This window comes from Perna viridis, chromosome 14 (genome assembly GCF_037379345.1).
Source record: "Perna viridis isolate PV_CMFRI_1.1 ecotype Kerala chromosome 14, ASM3737934v1, whole genome shotgun sequence".
Lineage (NCBI taxonomy): Eukaryota > Metazoa > Mollusca > Bivalvia > Mytilida > Mytilidae > Perna > Perna viridis.
Window position 1 is genome coordinate 29253809 of NC_142458.1, and position 19952 is coordinate 29273760.

At 34.1% G+C, this 19952-nt stretch overlaps 1 protein-coding gene and 1 pseudogene across 1 annotated transcript; one reads left to right on the forward strand and one right to left on the reverse strand.

The window, feature by feature from the left end:
• The first annotated feature begins 249 nt into the window (after positions 1 to 249).
• Positions 250 to 2135, forward strand: LOC148598914 (uncharacterized; annotated as a pseudogene).
• Positions 2136 to 6746: 4611 nt separating this feature from the next.
• LOC148598915 (melatonin receptor type 1A-like) lies at positions 6747 to 19394 on the reverse strand. Its single transcript, XM_088560266.1, has 3 exons — positions 19350 to 19394; positions 10252 to 10537; positions 6747 to 7585 (listed from the first exon to the last, which is right to left on the reverse strand). Exons 1-3 carry the CDS (start codon positions 19392 to 19394, stop codon positions 6747 to 6749), a joined length of 1170 nt encoding a protein of 389 aa, XP_088416392.1.
• Positions 19395 to 19952: the final 558 nt, after the last annotated feature.

Here is a 19952-nt window from a genome sequence, read left to right on the forward strand (position 1 = left end):
GGTCGTTCATAATTCTTTATAGAATGGCACATGTACTTTTAGTATATGATAATATTTAATTATTGTATATACTAGTATTTTCCCGTGTTTCGCAGTATAGCGGAAAATATTGTATTGTCGGTATGCATATGCATGATATTTGGTAGTCACGTGGGTTTTTATGTCCAATCAGGGGACTGATTTTTATCCGTGATTGTTAGATGTATTCTATTCGTTCCTCACTTTCTAGCCGTCGTTCAAGTTAGCAAGATGGACGCCAATATTCAGAGAGCAATTCGACCAAAAGTACAACATGCCATTGATTCCTCACAGCACCAAACGCTCAACAGTATGTCTAATCTTTTAGATACACGTTTGGATGGATTTCAGCGCCGCATTCACGAGAACCAAAAGGCACTGTCTGATACACAGATTGCAAAAATTGACGAAAATATGGCCGAATCATACAAGTTTAAAACACGCGGTAATGAAGAGCAGTATAAGCACAACCAGAAAGTTTTCGTTAAAATGAGGGAAGCGCACGCAGAGATTACAGAAAAGGATATGACGACGGAAAATGTTACTAATGCCAAAAGAAAGATATCAGAAGGTATGGATTTGATTAAAAATAGGCAAAAACTGATTAAATTAGCTGATTCGTCAGAATCTGGTTGGCGTGTGGTAGATGAATATATTTCTAACCCATTGGCAGAGGACTCGGAAGACGAGAAAAGAATACATAAAGCGCAAACACGCGCCGACAACAAGATTAAGAAAGAAAAAATTAAAAAACGATCAGATGCACGTAGGAGTACTCCGTATTCTAGAACAGCACAACCTCAGGCAGGAAATTCTATTCCAGTTATCAGCGATGGGCCAAATCCTGATGTTCGTCCTGGTAGATGTTTTTATTGTAATGTTTATGGACACTGGGTGAGAAACTGCCCAAAAGCTTTGGCTGATCAAAAGAACAAGGCATAAATTTAACTCGTACAGTGGAGGAAGCATGTCAAGACAGTGGAGTCAGGATTGACAGCTACATGTATAAACTGTATCAAAAAATGTGCGAACTTTTGGTCAGCTGTAAAAGTGACAACACAGTGAACTGTTATTTAAAGCTTTTAAAAGATGGGAACGTTTTATTATTTCACAAGGTCTTGTTGCATTACTCGCTCAGTCCATTCACGTAGCACTTTATCTGACACATTTATTGAACAATGGCTCGACTTTTCATCCTGTATCCAATGCAATTTATGGTATAAAATGGGCGCGTGAGATAAACGGACTTAGAGATCCTACTACTAACACTTTTGTTACATCCATACTCGAATCTTCAAAAAGGGTTGCACCTAAAAAGACAGATAAAAAGGAACCCGTGTCTACCCAGACGCTTGTAAACATTTGTGAAACTTTCAAACATTCTGCAGATTTACTTGTTGTTAGGGACCTTTGTATGATGCTTTTAAGTTTTGCCGGATTTCTCAGGTATGACGAAGTTAGTTCGTTATATTTTTCTGATGTTGATATACATGAGTCGCATCTAGTTTTACACATTCAAAAAAGTATAGGCAAAGAGTTCAGAAGTTTTAATTTCTAAAGGTACTACAGTTGCTTGTCCGTACAATATGTTTTTACGATATATAAATTTGGCAGGTTTTGATTGTCAATCCGATAATAATTATTATTTGTTTAGACCAGTCTATAGATCAGGCAAAACATGCAAACTTATTAGTAAAAATAAGAAACTAAGTTATACGGCGGCTAGAGAGTCGATTTTGAGAAGAGTAAATTTAAATTGGTTTGCCCTTTGTAATGTGGGTCTTCATTCCTTTAGGTCAGGTGGCGCTACGGCAGGGGCTAATGCGGATGTTAGTGATCGATGTTTGAAGAAACATGGCAGATGGAAATTTGACTCTAGAAAGGACGGTTACATAGTAGATTCTACCGAGAATCGCCTCAAGATTTCCAAGGTTTTGGGACTGTAGACAGTGCACTTTCTATGTTTTTTCTATCACGTACGACGGGCTGTCGGCAAATTGAAAATTTGTCTTTGTTTTTATTTATACATATATGCGAGTTATCCATCACTTGCGTTCTGTCTATATGCAAAATAGCCATCATTTTGTATGTCTATCAGCAGGTTATTTCAAGCCATTACTAGCGTTCTGTCTATGCAAAGGTCATTTTGTATGTCCGTCGTCAGGATGTCTTAAAGTATAGATAACACTATGTTTTATTAAAACATTGACATGTATTATGTTGTACAAGTGGTGAGACATTGATAAAATATTAAATCTGAATCCGAATATTTATGATAATCATGTGAATCGAGCAATATGTATTAATCATATGAGACACTTCTGGCTCTGTACTCTACCAGCACAATTTAATTAACATTCGAGGTGTTATGCTTAGCCTAGTGGCCTGGTAGAAATATAGTTGGGTAAAAGCGAACTTTGTTTGACATTTCCACGAGTAACTAGATAGATTTGAGTACACAGACGGTCATCTTGGTTTTATCGGTATTGCCTACGGGGCGCCGATTGGGACTCTTGTGGTTTTGTACTCAAAATTCAATTTTGTACAGACAAAAGTGAATTTTGTTCAACAAAAATGAATTCTGATTAACAAAATTTATAACATACTACAAATTTTCAATTTTGTGTCACAAAAATCAATTTTATGAGACAAAAGTCTATTTTGAGTCACAAAAGACAATTTTGTGTCACAAAAGTCTATTTTGTATGCAAATTAGTTTACAGAATCATTTGGATATGAAAATGAATTCTCTCATCACGAGTTTTGTCAGAAGGTTTCTCATTAGTTAGAGTAACCGCGGGTCTCGCAGACGCAGGTTACAGTTTCCGATAACTTCAAGCAACGCAGGACGGTTAAATAAAGGCCGTTTTAAGTGAAATTAAAAAAAATCTTAAGTTGCATTATACAGAAAAACTGTTTTGAAATTACTAAAATTGCTATTATACGTTTTCTATGATATTTGTTTGATATAACAGGTTTTAAAATACGCGATTTTTCTACTTTCGATTTATTTGGATTTTCCCCTGGTGAATCATGTGATCATTTCTTCAACTATAAAATGCTTTTGCCGGACTTGTTAATCGAAACAGAATTTGTTAAAATTTGACAAGATAGTTTGTATTAATGTATTTGTCCCAGATTTTGATGGAAAAAGAAATGAATCGTCAGATTAGCCAAGAAAGTCATATTAGAAATATGTTGTGCGGTGAACTTTGTTAAACTTTCCAAGTCGACGAAATATTATTTGGTTCCACTATCCCTCACGATTTTTTGCTTGATACAGATAGAATCCTTATTTCATCCCGATACTATTGATGCTTGACACAAGGAATTCGGTGGAACAAGTCGGGCGAGATGAAAAACCGACATAGTATGTGTCTAAATTTCGTTTCCCTTTTGTTTACAAATGTTCAAGTGATCTATCTTTAGATTCAAGATAAAGTGACACAGTGGGTTATACAATTACGATATCCGATATTTCTTCATGTGCTTTATTATAACCCGTACACATTCGTACCTTATCCACTGTATTATAGTGAATGCTTTAAGTTTGTAATATACGTGTACATGATGCTTCATATTTTGAATTCATTTGCATATCCGTAAACTACTTTGCATACAAAATTGACTTTGTGACACAAATTGAATTTTGTCTCACAGAATTGAATTTTGTGACACAGAATTGACTTTTGTGACACAGAATCGAATTTTGTCTCACAAAATTGAATTTTGTGTCACAAAATTGAATTTTGTGATCGACACAGAATTGACTTTTTTCTCACAAAATTGAATTTTGTGATCGCCACAGAATTGACTTTTGTCTCACAAAATTGAATTTTGTGGTACAGAATAGACTTTTGTGACACAAAATTGATTTTGATTACAAAAAGATCAAGTCCCATTCGGCGCCCCGTAAGAGATGCAAATGAAACCATACAAATGTACCTGTTTCAATAGAAAACTGGAAGAAGATAAGTTAAACTCTTAAGCCTGTTTTAAAGTTTCCATGCAGCTTCAACTTATAAATTTAAGAATTGTGGAGAAAAACAGTATTACTGATATGTAAAATGATATTGAAAATGCATTAAATAAATTGCATGTGATCTGCATACTCCCGTTAAAGACAACACAAAACAGTCATCTGGCAGTCCACATGAGGACATATTACCTTCATCACCGTAGGTTACATGTATATTAGCAGATTGGTTTCCAAGAAGAACAATTAAAAGCGGATTGCAATAAAATAAAACATTATTAACTGATTTGTAGAACAAATGACTTACGCGTCCGCATTTTTTTCAAAGGAATAAGACTTAGTTAAAGAAGTAAGATCCTGTAATTACGCATATCGATATATTGGCGATTCTAAATTTAGAGAACGAGTTACATTCATTATTCCACCAGATCTAGAAATCAAAGAGCCTACAGACAAAGCTACTGGTAGTAGTAATGATCTCTGTTCAAAAATATACGACAAATGAGACGATTTTTGTTTTAAATGATAAGTTTCCTTTAAAGTGTTAATGTGTCTCAGTTGTTAAGTTATGCAATAGTTACAAGACACTACTCTGACTTCTGACGATGCGCCATCGTTCCCTGAAAGACTGGCTTTTTAGGTGTGCTTAATTGTATAATACTTTCCATAGAGGCCAGATTTAAAGATGGGGATGTTATAACACTTACAGTACTTTAACCCCGCCGAAATTGTTTTGCGCCTGTCAGGAATTTCTGGCTCACTTTCAGTTTTCTTTTATGTTCCTGGAGTCTACGAGGGCAACTATTTCGCTGTACATTGTACCTATGGGTATAATATGTTTTAGGGCCAGCTGCATTCTACCCTGTGGTGTGAGGGTTTCCTCGTCGTTCATTGAGGACCCATGGGTTGCTTTGAGCTGACATTTTTCATTCCGATGGGATGTTGTTTCTTTAACATATTCACCATAACTCGTTATATTTAAGACCAAATTTATATAATATACGTCTCATATGCTGTCTTACATATTCTATTTCTGATATCCAGTTATTATTTAGAATTATTTTTGTTTCCGACAGAAAAATTATAGACATTTTGTGAATACTGACTTGACCCATGTTTTCCTGGTGGCAATGTAATTCTGCCTTCGTCATTTACTATAGGGAATCAATTATGACATAACTAGACATCATAAAACATTTTAAATAATACAGGCAAAACAATGAAAGAAACATCTGGTAAAAATCTGGTTTCATCAAGTTATCGGGCGACATCATAACCTGAAATATTAGCAGGCCATGACTGATTGTTGTTTAACGTCCAGTCACAAATGCGTTTCATGCAATAACAGAACGAACAAAAATACTATTTTAATGGGCAGAGGATCATGGTGAAAAGAATAGCTGTCCACCACTGGAGAATGATACGAAAAAATCTTGCTGCGAACGAGTTCCTCTCTAAAGAGAATGATACTCAATGGTCCGCTGTCAGATTTTTTGTACGAAAACTCCTAAAACCAGGGCTATCCCAATGATTCTCTTGGATATACAGACCTTAGAATCTCAGTGACCTTAACATCAGACCACTTGTAAGACTTCTATCTATCGTTTGTCGACTTTAATGACAAGTTGAGTTATACTTCGGGCCAATTTTTAATCAAACCGAAAAGTGGTTCCGTCATTTTGATTCAAACAAGAAGTAATTCCTTTTTTATTGATTTTTGTCTATTTTTGTACAAGAAACGAAAATAGAATTTAACATCTTTAATTTCATGCCATTGTAACGTTAATGTAAGTATTCTTTGATTCTATTTGATTGGTTTTAAATTTCTATTTGTTTCTACTACGAGACGAAGAGTTGGGAAAAGCAGTAGCATGTATAAATACTAAATTTTCTTCCTTGAAGCCAGGTACAAATTACATATAATAGAAATGACCAAAATTGTTTTAAGTACGACAAGTAGGGAAGTCAGACATATAGAGCATCTCTATGGAGGCTTAGAATAACTTTTGTAATTTTTTTCCGGCCATTCTTGATGCAAAACACGGCTAGAAATTATCAACCGATTTCGATTTACAAACAAAAAAACTACCTACTTTTTAGCAGAAGAAAAACGAGAAAGCGATGGCTCACTAGTGAAATCCCCTCTTTTAATCACGATGTTAGGAAAATAAACAAAATCCTTGGGTAAAAAAGAACTTGTTATCTTTTTTTTCCGAAAATGGATTCTACATTATGGCATACCTACAGAAAGAAAGTGTTACATTTCAAGCCGCTGTGCCCAGTAGTTGCTGAGAAAACTGTCAGGGAAACAATTGTTACGGAAACACGAAAACAAGGGTAAAACAGTACACCTCCCTCTCCTTCGGAGCGAGGGTATAATTATAAAACCTCCTACCTACTTGTACCAACATTACATGTTCTATTTCGAGTAGGAAAACATAAATCGGATTCTTGCTGCATCCTCTAAAATTCAACTAAAGTATAACTAAAGACAGTCTGATTAAGTAGTATTTTAATGCATCGTTCATTGTAATGTAGAAAATCATAAGTTCTTGACAACGTCATTAATTCAGGGAACCGAGAGATAACACCGGAGGTTGAAAGATCACTTAAAAATTGTCACGTAAACACAAATTGATATTTTCTCTACTTTTGAAGAGGTGCATGTATATATTGGCAATTTTAGGTAGGGGTAGTGTTGGTAATCAACCAGTTTTAAGTGGATAGTCCTTTATTTGAAGGAGAGTCAGGACTACATGTGACAATCATCACTGAAGCTACTTTTATTGCTTCCTTCATTCTTCAGACCCTTGCACTGGTAAAATTTATTGAAACCACTATCCGATGACTCTCGAACGTTTGAACTTTTCGTCTCTGACGTTGTAGATGATGCCAAGTCGGTATAACATCCCCAGATTCGCGATAAAGCTACTCGGAACCTTTTGTTACTAACGAAGTAGACGACGAAGTTAGCACTGGAATGAAGATGAGCTAGGAGAGTGATGAAAAGATGAACTTTCATATTGAGCTTGTCTTCTATGTCAATCGCAATCACTGTGGCGTACGGAGTCCAGCAGACGACGAACACGAGAAATATAACAAAGATGGTCTTCGCTGTTCGGGCTGTTTCGGTCATCACTTTTACCATCCTACCATCTCTCTCCATGTCTACTTCGTAGAGGGCCTTCTTGGTGTTCCAAATCCGACGAAATATCAAAATGAAGCAAACCATCATCGTCAGAAGAGGAAAACCAATAAGACCAAACGCTACGAAAAGGGTGTAACTTATACTGCTGGTTCGGTCCCAGATGCATTGATGGCTCTTTTGGTCAAAGTAATGCCCTCCCCACCCTAAGAAATTGGGAAATTCACAGAGGAAGGCAAATACCCAGCACATAAGGCACATGACGATGCAGGTCTTCCGTCCGTACATCCTATCATACACGTTGTTGTGGCAAAGATAGATGTATCTGTTCAGAGACAACATGGTCAAGCTAGCAAATGCACAGAAGCAGGCTGTCAGACACAAACTGGCTACGGTTTGGCAAAGCCATGGGGCTCCGTTGAAAAAGTGTTCCCCTTTCACAACACCTACAACATTAAGAGTTCAAGGTAGTTTTACAGAAGAACTTTCAGGTTTTCGTGTTAATCGTAGCGATTTATATTTGTAAATAAAACGTACAAAGCGTTAGTTCTACACAGTCAATAAAATGGCAATATATGTATATGTTCATATGTTTCAAAACATACGGAAACACATGTTTAGGATCGGTATGAAAACATATGTCTACATGTATTTTTTTGCCCGTTAAAACTCGTGAACTGCATAATTTGCCCCCAATTAAAATGAAAACATGTACATGTAATGGTTGAAATCATCTAGTAAACATTACCTATTATTTATTTAATGAGAGTGTATCATAAATATATTTATATTGTAATTGAAAACATGTCTTTCATATGTTTTTCGTGGTGGTCCTAAACATATCAGGGGTTTCATTATTTTTATACTATGCAGGTACCTTTGGTTTTGTAGGAGATACTTTTCATCATTTTGTTTAATAAAACTGTATAAAATTTTAAAATTCTGGAGGTACCTTTCAGTAGTTTAGAAGGGTAAAATTACCTGGTACCGCCTCTTAATGAAAGGCCTGACATATGAAAAACACATATGTTGCAATTTTTCCCCGTGTTGTATATCTGATTATATTGTTTAGCTTCTACAGGTACATGTACCCTATACGATACAGGTATGAACTATAAAATTGAATAGCCAGCTCAAACCAAAACACATATTAATATTTTTGTGCATACCAGACAAAAGCAGTGCTTTCGAATCTTTCCTGTTTTTATTCGGAACCCCAAGCCTTTCCTCATCTAATATGTGATAACATTTACGGAAGGATAAATTGAAAAAAAACAATATCATTCCATCCAACTTGTCGGGAACATCCCGACATCTGTCGAAACACACCAGGTTCGCTGCGAATATATCTTCACGTCAGCGTACAAGGTAGTCCTCGACAGACAGGGATAAAATGTCGGTGTACATTGAGCTGAAATCACAAAAAGGATAGACAATTAATAAACCCTTACAATTTGGAAACTGAAGAATCTCAAGAAATTGTAGATTACTGCTCCCGGTCCATACTGTTATACAGTAGTCTACAGTTATACGAAAATTACACCGAATATAGAATTAAAGATCTTTTTGTCTGAACCAGATCAAACATAAATTTTGAAGTTGAAATTTAAGATGATCAATTAATATACATTCGTTTTCTGATTTTATCGAATAAAAAGAGACGACGAAATTTAAATCGGAGAAACTGCGTAACCAAGCTACCCGCCGATTGATGCGTGTTTGACGAACGTTCAATTAAGAGAAAACCATATAACGCGTTTACCGTGTTTTACTACAAATTATTAAATACGATATGTATATAAAATTCAAATACTGATTGCATTTTTCATTTTTGATGTTTCATCGGCGTGGAAAAGTGTTGAACTTAGCACATTTTTAATGAATTAATGTCCAAAATATGCGACCGATCAACGCTTCTACACACCCACGAAAGATCAAAAATGAAACATTCAGTTCTTATAGTTACATTTCATATGTTTATTTCAAGTTATTTTATTCCTTCATTTTTTAGATATACGCAGATAATAGGCAATGCATAGTGATCAATAAAAGTAGTCCACCCACTTAATTGTAGGCGTGGCCTATATAATAGTTCGAAGATGTGTTTTCATGAAAAATCAGGTATAAAGACGATTATCCAATCAATAAATGTAATCATATGCATCACTCTTCACGTTGACGTACTCCCAAACAGTTAGAGTGGGAAAACGCTCTCGGACCCACGTGGGGTCTGGGAATAGGCTAGAGCGTCAACAGAGCAGCCGCTAGTAGGACATACTCTGGCGGTGTTCTTCGGTTGGATATCCCGAAGGCTGGGCTCCGCTACCTCCAACTGCTAACAGACATTTAATAACAGAATCCCCGTAAGGGGCGGTCGTGCGAGATCCGTAAGGATAGTCAAGACCGTAAAAAAACCCCAATCATCATCATATGCATTTGATCACACCATGCACAGCGATTGTTTTGATATGGGAAGACTCAAAAAAGGTATAAACAATCGGATGGCAAATTACTTGTGGTCAAAGTGTTACATATATAATGTGCATTAGTTTTATTAAAATTTTGAATTTGAATTTAGTTATAGTAAAGTATTGAATTGTCATCCTCGAAAGTTTGATAAAACACATTTACAGAGACCGTGTAGTTTATCTGATTTTTGTTTAATTTATATCTTATAGAGTTTGAGCTATAAAATTGAATAGCTACATCACTCCAAAGCACATACTACAACACTAATAATGACAACCCCAGTACATCCAACTACACCTATTCCATCCATCTAGTACATCCAACTACACCCATTCCATCCATCTACTACATCCAACTACACCCATTCCATCCATCTAGTACATCCAACTACACCCATTCCATCTATCTAGTACATCCAACTACACCCATTCCATCCATCTAAATCCCAGTACATCCAACTTCACCCATTCACCCTAAAAGAGATTAAGGTGATTTTAATGGTTGTAACAACATTTCACATTTGGAACTTTTAAAAAATAGATAAGGAGGATCTGATATGGAAAATGTGTTAAATTTGAAAACTGATCTGCTGAAAATACTTTAAATTGAGAGGGTCAGTACCAAACTTTTTAATATTGTTTACCTATTATACACATTGGGTCTGCGATGGCTGACACGCACAGGTCAGCTAGGGCCAAATTCACCATGAACTCTTTCCCGATCTTGTTCAACCCTCTTGCCAAGCCAGCTATCAGCAATATCATTATGTTTCCAAACGTTCCGATAAACAATGCAACAGCCATGATGGCGACATACAGTGTTGCCAAGGAGACGTCGGTATCTATTAAAGCTGGTAAGGGAATAAATTTCTTCTCTTCTATGACTGGACATGACTGGTTCCTAAGTGTCAATGAAGTGTTCGACAGCAGCTGAAGAAATAAGAACAAAATGTACAAATAGATATAGGGCGTCGAGGCGAAAACAACTTAACTACTTGGACATCTAATTAATCGAGGGGATATTAGTATTCAACAGTAAACAATGCAGTCTAACGTACTTACGTCATATTAATCTATGAAAGATGAAAAGGAAGCCCTGATATCCAATTTACCACACAAGAAATTGAACAGTGGGCGACTTCTTGAAATTGTTTTTGTCTAATGATCGTTTTCTTTGGGAAGGTAAAATAACTTCAATTATTAATCTTGATTGTTGTTTTCATAATTCATTTATTTCAATTATAGCGAACAGCGAAGCGGTGTGTGCTCTACGGCTATTACATGTACTATCTTAATTTCCCTTAAGGTTCCCCAATATACTAACGAAAAAAAAGTAATGACCCAGAAGTATTAAAAAGTGACTGTCCTTGCAGAGAAAATTCATCGCTTCAAACAAATAAACATACATAGGTTAAGATTACGTTTCCGTAAAAAAATAAATTAATATTTTCTGATAGTTTTTGAGTCTTCCTCTATTTTTTTTTACTAATCAAAAGAAGTGAATTAGTCCGAACTCGACATATCAATACCCAAATAAAAAAGAGCAGGGTTGCAGGGTCAGAGGAAATTCGGACTAGAAGTGAATATGATGTTTTGGCCTGTTTATTTTCTGTGTGAATACATTTGGTTTGTTTCAAACGTTAGTGACACACATTTTATTTTGCCTTTCATCTATACAACTTTATCATTGTGTTTTAAACATGGCGATTGGAGCTGATGTTTTGCTCAAGAACATGATGATATTATATGGTAGGTCATCATAAAAAATCTGTCAATGCCGATAAATGGAAGGCTCTAAGGGATCTACCATTAAATGGGGGCTCGGATAAATTTTGAAATGAAAAAGCAGGCCCGCCAATAAGTAAAAAGGAAGCGCAGATCTAATATTATACTAATATTTATTTTATATTTGAAAAAAAATATTCGGCGCATTGGATCGAAGAAAAAAAGCTTCTCAAAATAAAAAGGTGGGATAAAAAAATTGATCTGGCTCCTATAAAAATCAAGTGTTTGCTCCCTAAAAGCAATTTTCAAATGTAGGAGCACCGAAACATTCTTGAAAAGTCACTTTATCAGAACAGTTGTATTTTTGTTAAAAAAAAGTTATAATATTCACAGTTTCAAACTTATTAGAGTTTCGAATGCTTGTTTGAACACTGGCGCACTGACTATGTCATTGCTGCCGCCTTCATGCCCAAGTACAGCAACTTAATTTTAAAAGACGTTACGCACACTATTGCGTCACATTCCGTAACATCAGAATTCGACGTTTGTTGACACTTTTCGTTTCTTGCTTGCTTGCTTATTGAAACACGGGTACAGTAAAACAAAATATACAATATTTTTTTATTGGTAGCAATTGAAACATCTTGAACATTTCTTAGAAAATCGAAAACATTAATTAATTTGATTATCAGTACTACCGGTAAATTAAATTTACACTTGCATGTGCACCGCAGCGTGGAATGCAACTCTGTTTCGAGAGAGAACATAGCAACTTTCTCCTGCGATAAGTTAAAATGTGCATTTTAATATACAGAATTTGGACCTTCCGCAACTTAGTATTTCGAATGAAAGCGCTTTCTATCCATCAGAGAATCGGACTTTCATCAACACCCATTAGATAGCCGCTCATTGATATTTTTTTCATTTGCGTTTTCCAATTTAAAAAAAATGTTTATGACTCCCTTTCCTGCATTCATTTTATCTGTTAGCATTCTACTTTTCTATACATTTTTAAAGTTCTGTCAATCCTATTTTGCATTTCAGTCATTCTACTCCGATCGAATTCCTTAAGTATAAAAAAATATTCTATTCTTTTTGTTTCTTTTTTTTTGTTTTTGTTTATTCTTTCGTTTGTTAATAACACAAAATACAGATACTCTTAGTCATTTTATATCCATTTCATTTCGATTTTTTTGTCTCTTTCAGTTGCATGTTCTTTACTTGTAATTGCAGAGACGAGTATAAGTGTCTATTGTTATCTAAAGCGGAAATTATTTCCGTTTTATTTACCAATTTCCCGATCGACGGAAAACGTTCAAAACGTTCAAAAAGTGAAAGTTCGACAAATTGCTAGGCATTTGTTTTGTTTGAATTTTGTCCGTTTTAAACAGTTTAAACCATAAAAAATGAAATATGTGTATTCCAAAGTGTATGTACAACTACAAAGTATCATTATTTCATAGAAGAAATCGCCAATTGATTGTAGAATTGCGTTAATTGGAGCATGACATTTTCTCAACGAACCCGGAAAATATTGACAGCTGACATTTCGGTAGAAATTTTCAGAAAGACGTAACTTTTTTATTTGTACTGAAAATGTTATCAAATGCCGACGTAGAATTGTTGAAAGTGTGTACATTTTTAGGAAACATTAATCGGAAAAGAATATTGTGTAAATAAGTTCTTACATTAATAACATAATTTGATTACTGAATACTTTTAGAAATCTGACCATTTACCAACACTTTCATTTTTGCATTGAATATTTTTTTTTGCCTAAAATTAACGCAATTTCGATAATTATCTCAAAAAGAAAGTATAAAATTATTCTTCCATGCAAAATTTGGCGAATTTTGTAACCTCTGCAATAGCGCAATTCACTATTTTAGCTTTTTTGCACCTACACTGTATTACACCTGACATACGGAATTATGACGTTTTTTACGGGTTTTTGGAAAGTTTAATTGATTATAAAGAACTAGAAGTACCATTTGTGACAAATGTTCAGAACTTATTATTTGTCCTGATTCCAACGGTATACAGCTTTCACTTAATCACATGTTTGATAGTTATGTAGCAGTCCACCTAAGAATCATGCAGTGGGTGATTTATCGATGTCAGACATTTGAACCAAATTGATTTGCAAAATGTAGGATTTAATGGAAAAACAAGAATTAATATAAAAAAATGAAAAATATATCACCGTTACCATAGCAACGACCATTCCTTAGCAACCACCAATTTTGGGCCCAAAAACACAAAAAACATCACAATTTGAATGTATTTTTTTGTATCTAATGGAGGAAATTTGTCAAACTACATAATTATATTAATGAAGTATGTCTTATGACAAACAATTTACAAGAAAGTACAAAGCAATCAGATTGGTTTAGATCTGGTTACCATAGCAACCAAAATTCTTAATTTTTGACAATTTGAAATGTACGAAAATAGGCTATGTTCAGACCCGTGTTTCTAACAAGAGCAAGAGGATATTAATAAAATGTATGCATGGATGTGTAGTAGGTGCTCTCTACTGAAACATATCAAAAATAAAAATATGTAGCATATCTGTGTTATTTGCTCATCTGCACCCAAAATCACTCCCTGTAAGGATTTTTCTTCCTCTTAACGTTTTTCATACAAACTTTGTCCAGACCAAACTTTTTTGTCTTTTGACCTAGACTTCTAATATTTGGTATGTTGGTATATCCTCTCAGGGTAGATTGTTGCATACCAGAGTGGTAGACTTTTGACCTTGACCTTTAACATCAAGGTCAAATAACATACAAATTTTGGCAAAATACGATACATAATTTTATCTGTGCCATTATTATTTGGTCTTTTTACTTATATACATGATCTTTGGCATTTTAGTATATCACAATGTTTTAGGTGGGTGACCTTTGACCTTGACCTTTGGCCCCGAGGAGAAATAACATAAAGGTTTTGGCAAAATGCCATAAAAAAACTTTGTCTTGGTCATATTGATTTTTGTCTTTTTACCAAGATATCTGATTTTTGGTATGTAAGTAAATCACATGAAGGTAAAGTGTAATGTTCAAGATGGGATAACTTTTGACCTTGACCTTTGACTCCAAGATCAAATGACATACAAAATTTTGGCCAAATACCAGACAAACATTTCACTTAGACATCTGATATTTGGTATGGAATTATAAAACCTGAAGGCCAGGCACCACATACTAGGGTGGTTGACATTTGAACTTGACTTTTGACCTCATGTTCAAATAACATACCAAAGTTTTGCCATTCATACAAAATTTGTCCATACCATAACGCTTTTTGTCTTTTTGACCTAGACTTCTAATATTTAGTATGTTGGTATATCCTCTCAAGGTGGAGTATTGCGTACCAGAATAGATGAAATTTTACCTGAATTTAACCTGTCAATCTCATGGTCAAATAAGATACACATTTTGGCAAAATACCACCAAAGTTTTCCCTGTGCCATAACTTTTTTGCCTTTTTACTAAGATATCTGACATTTGGTATGTGTGTATTTCACGCCAAGGTTGAGTGTCATGTACCAATTAAGATGTGTGACGTTTGAACATGACCTTTGACCTTATGGTCAAATGACATACACAATTTGGGCTTAAGTTGATGACTGATTTCATGCAATATTTCACCTTACAGTATGTCGTAAATGTAAAGAATCAGTTGTCCTTAATCACCTGATTGTGCGTAACTCCAGTAGCAGTACTAATCTTTTACATCTGTTATGGAATATGGGTTCTCTTAATTTCAAAGGAGAAGAACTCTGAGCTTAAATTATTATACCCCACGCAATGCGGTTGCGTAGGGTAAATTGTGTTTGACCTGTCCGTCTGACCGTGAGTCCATCAGTCCATCTTAAGTTTTCCGGACTTTTTTTTAAACACTTGCAGATATTGAAATATTTTTTTGGTTAATAATTTACAATGATAAGTTAAAGGACAAGCATACTTTTCGATAATTTTAACCAAAATTACGTTCTCTGTAATCATCAAAAGTCACAGAAATAACCGTTTTCCTGACATTTTTGTTCTGAACATTTGCAGATATTGACATGATATTTATTATGAATTAACCGTGATGAGTTACAATACAAGTTTGTGTTTGGTTTCACTTCGATGATTTTACTGAAATTACGGGACTTGAACTAAGCAAAATTTACAGAAATAATCGTTCTAAGGACTTTTTTCCTAAATGCTTGCAGATAATGACATGATAAGTTCACAATAATAAGTTACAGGTCAAGTTTACATTCTGTTTCCAATAGATGATATTTAATTCAGATTAATTAAAACTTAAATTAATCAAAGTCTGGCGTTTTAAATGTATTTCTCTTATCAATCTACCTACATGTTTATGTCTGTGTTCCAGCATAGTTGAATATAGGGAAAATATATAAAGGAATATGCCAAAGAAGACGAAAAACTTATTTTTTTGTAAAAACATCACGATTTGGTACTTTTGGTATCATACCTCATTAAATATAAATGGCAGGATTATATAACTGAAGTCATATACGGATACATTAGGATATTAAATCAGCACCCAAACGAAGTCTGCAACCTATATTTTACATTTCATTGACTGTATTAAAGTTTACTTCTGATCTCATGTATGGGCAATAATAAGTAGAAAGATCATGTAAATTTCTTAACTATAAGTTAAAGTAGTTCATATTTTATAATTATGCAATTTATTCTTGAATGCCAATACAATATGAAATGTATAACTTTAGGTTACCCATGTTTGGTTCTCACGTAGTTTCTAGACAGCTACAACTAATATATGTAGAGTAACAGGCCAGTAAACAAACATTTGTTATTTTTAGCTCTCCTTGCCAAAGGCCAAGTAAGCTTATGCCATCACTTGGCGTCCTCCTCGACAAATTTTCGAAATTCTCTTCCTCTAGATAATTGTGCACAAAATGACTGTCGGGGTTTATGATCCGTGAAAAAAACATAACCGCCGTTACTAGAAATAGGACATAGGTGTCAAAAGGCATTTTTTTTTAATTACTCAAAAAACCGTTGCCTTTAGCGTAATTCTTGCAGGGGATAATATTGTCCAGGATTGAGAGAAAACCTATGCCGAAATTTGGCAAACGATATTTACAACTGATGTAGGAGTTATGACCCCTATAAAAGTTTTTTTGGTATTCCTCGTATGTACAACTTTGAAAATATTCTCCTAAAAACAATTGTTCTGTATGGTATTCCACAAAAAATAAATGTTGGGATTCTTGATCCGTGATAAAAACATAACCCCTGTTACTAAAAATAGAACATAGGGGTCAGAAGGCAATTTTTTGCAAACAACTCAAAGGTTGATGCCCTTTTTGGAGGATTATATAGTTCAGTATTAAAAGATTGACCAATACCGACATTTTCGAAACGATTTGTTTACTAATGTAGGAGTTATGGCTCCTGAAACAATTCTTAATTTTTCCACATGTATATGTGCAATTTTGAAAATCTTCTCTTAAACCATTTATGATCAGTTAATGGAAATAAAGCATATTAATTTTTTAGTATATTGTGCTTGAAATGACTTGTGTTTTATAATCCATTAAAAATGTATATGGTTGCCTATACTAAAAATGGAACATAGGGGTCAGAAGAGTTTTATAAAAATATTTCAAAAACTGTTGCCTTCAGCAAAATTCAGGTTCAGGTCATAAAATGCTATCAAAAGCGTTTCCTGCATTTGACTATTCAGTTAATTTTAACTTAGCCTATCTCATTGCCATTTTTTCTTATATAAGCAAATGGTAAACAAGGTGAACGATTCAGGCTCTCTTAAGACTCTAGTTATCCATTTATAATATTTCTATAATATATTATAAAATTTAATGTTGATTTTCCAATTGTTCTTATCTAAATTTCTGGCACAAAATTCCATGTTGAGTAAGTCACAGTATTGTGTATTATTTTAAACAACAAAATCATAAAACATTTGGAAATATTCTGTAAACAAAAACCTACATGTTCATCTTTACAAGAATAATCATGGGAACCAAGATTCTAGCGGAAATCAAAAGAATGTAATCCTGGGACATTTTGATAAGAAGATGTGCATTTCAGTAAAACAGGAGTTAAAAGTGGAAATGGGATATAATGTCATGAGTTGATCAACAAAAACAAGAAATATTCTACTTGGGTCTGATTGAATTCTCTCAAAACACAGAAATAAAAAAAAAAAACAATCTAGAATCAGTCATATGACATCTGTCCTCATTAACACTCATCAAGTCAAAAGTTGATATGTTATTTGACCATGAGATCAAAAGTCAAGTTCAAATTCAACCAATCTAGTACGAGGCGCATCGCCTTGAGAAAACATAACCCCATACCAAATATCAGATGTCTCAGAAGAAAGACAAAAGAAAATTATAGCCCGGACAAAATTTTGTGTGATATTTGGCCAAAATTTTGTATGTCATTTGACCTTGGAGTCAAAGGCTAAGGTTAAAAGTCATCCAATCTAGAACATTTCACTCTAACTTGATGTGATTTACTTAATTGTCAAACAGGTCAGATATCTAAGTAAAAAGACCAAAAAGTAATGGCACAGAAAAAATTGTGTATCGTATTTTGCCAAAATTTGAATGTTATTTGATCTTGATATAAAGGTCAAGGTCAAAGGTCACCCACTCTGGAACGCGACACTCTGCCTCGAGAGGATATACCAACATACCAAATATTAGAAGTCTAGGTCAAAAGACAGAAAAGTAATGGTCTGGACAAAGTTTGTATAAAAAGCGTTAAGAAGAAGAAAAGTCTTTATGGGAGTGATTTAAGGCCCAAATGAGCAAAAAACAAAGATATGCTACATATTTTTATTTTTGATATGTTTCAGTGAGAGCACCTACTACACATTTATGCATACATTTGGATAATATCTTCTTGCTCTTGTTAGCAAAACGGGTCTAAACATAGCCTATTTTCGTATATTTCAAATTGTCAGAAATTAAGAATTTTTGTAGCTATGGTAACCAGATCTTAACCTATCAGATTGCTTTGTCCTTTATTGGAAATTGTTTTCCATAATGCACACTTCATTAATATAATTATTTAGTTTGGTAAATTTCCACCATTAGATATAAAAAATACATTCAAATTGTGACATTTTTGTGATTATTAGGCCCTAAATATGTGGTTGCCAAGGAGTGGTTGTTGCTATGGTAACGGTGTAAACATTTTTAATTTTTCCATTTTATTCATTGTTTTTCTGATATATCCAACTGATTTAAGTCAATTTGGATAAAACATCTGACATCAATAAATCATTTTCAGTGAAAATTGCATGATTCTTAGGCGGACTGCTACTTAACAATAGTCATTTATAGTTTAAATAGGTGTGTGTTTTTTTCAACAAATAATAATATAATTTCGATTGCGAAAATAACCAGGAACTAGGTGATGAATATTATTATCAATTGATTTATGAAAGTAAAATTATGTAAAATACTTTAAAATAATCTAATTATAGATAACATGATCGTACTGAGGACTGTGGCCATCGTATATTTTTGTTAATTTTAGTAAGAGCTTATCTTGTAGTGAGTCTGTATTTTCGAAAAAAAAATATGGGTTCTGTATCTTTTTTCGAAGTCAAAAGCACTTTGTGGAGATGGGGGGGGGATCCCTTTTCGTCCATGGTTGCAAATCTTTCAAGCAGTTTATTTTTACGTTTTTAAAAATTTTAAAATTAACACCGCGCAAAATTACCTGCTATACCATATTCGTTAAAAAAGGTAAAAAAATCGTTGTCAATGTGCTTCGTTACATAGTCGTTCTTTGATAAATTCATCGTTTGACAGGTGATCAACAAGTTTACACCAATCCGTTGTTCACAAGAAAAGTACATGTTCGTTCGCGTCCCGTTATAGTGTACGCGCTGCATAACAAGAAATATGGCAAATGTGTCAGGTGCCTCGGCATACGATAATGAACGCTTTAAAATTATTTTTGATAGAATAAAAAAAAAACTCATTGCCTACCTGATCTATACAATCAAAGACACCTTCTTGGTCTTCGATCGCCATGAGCGTAAACTGACGTATTGTCCGTCCTTTGTCAATGTGTTCAGGTTTTGAAATGACAAGAAAATACCGTTTTACAGAAAATAACAAAATTATCACTTTTTGCACATGATTGGACTAGAGTTGATTATTTGTTAAGGAGAAAATCGATACTCATTTCATTTTAGCAGTTTGTTAACTGCAAATGTGTTTTAAAAAATGGTCATTCTAATAGTTTTCACTTCCCTTGGTATTTTGGGACTATTTTTCGCAAACGTTTACTTATTATATGTTTTTAACTGGGCGCTAATTGCAGACTGCAGTCATTATAAACGGAATTAACACGTGTAGGAATATAGATAATTGTGTGAAATTATTCTAATTAACTTATTAGACAGGTGTTTCCAACCTTTGTTTTCGTCGATGACGTTTAATACATTAAACCGTACTTTTGTTCATTTTTTTTTCATTTCTGGGAATATTTATCTACCGTCATATTTCACATGCACTATTACCATGAACAGTTACCTTGTATAGTTCTACATACTCTTAAAGAAATCAAATACATTTCCAGATTTAAAT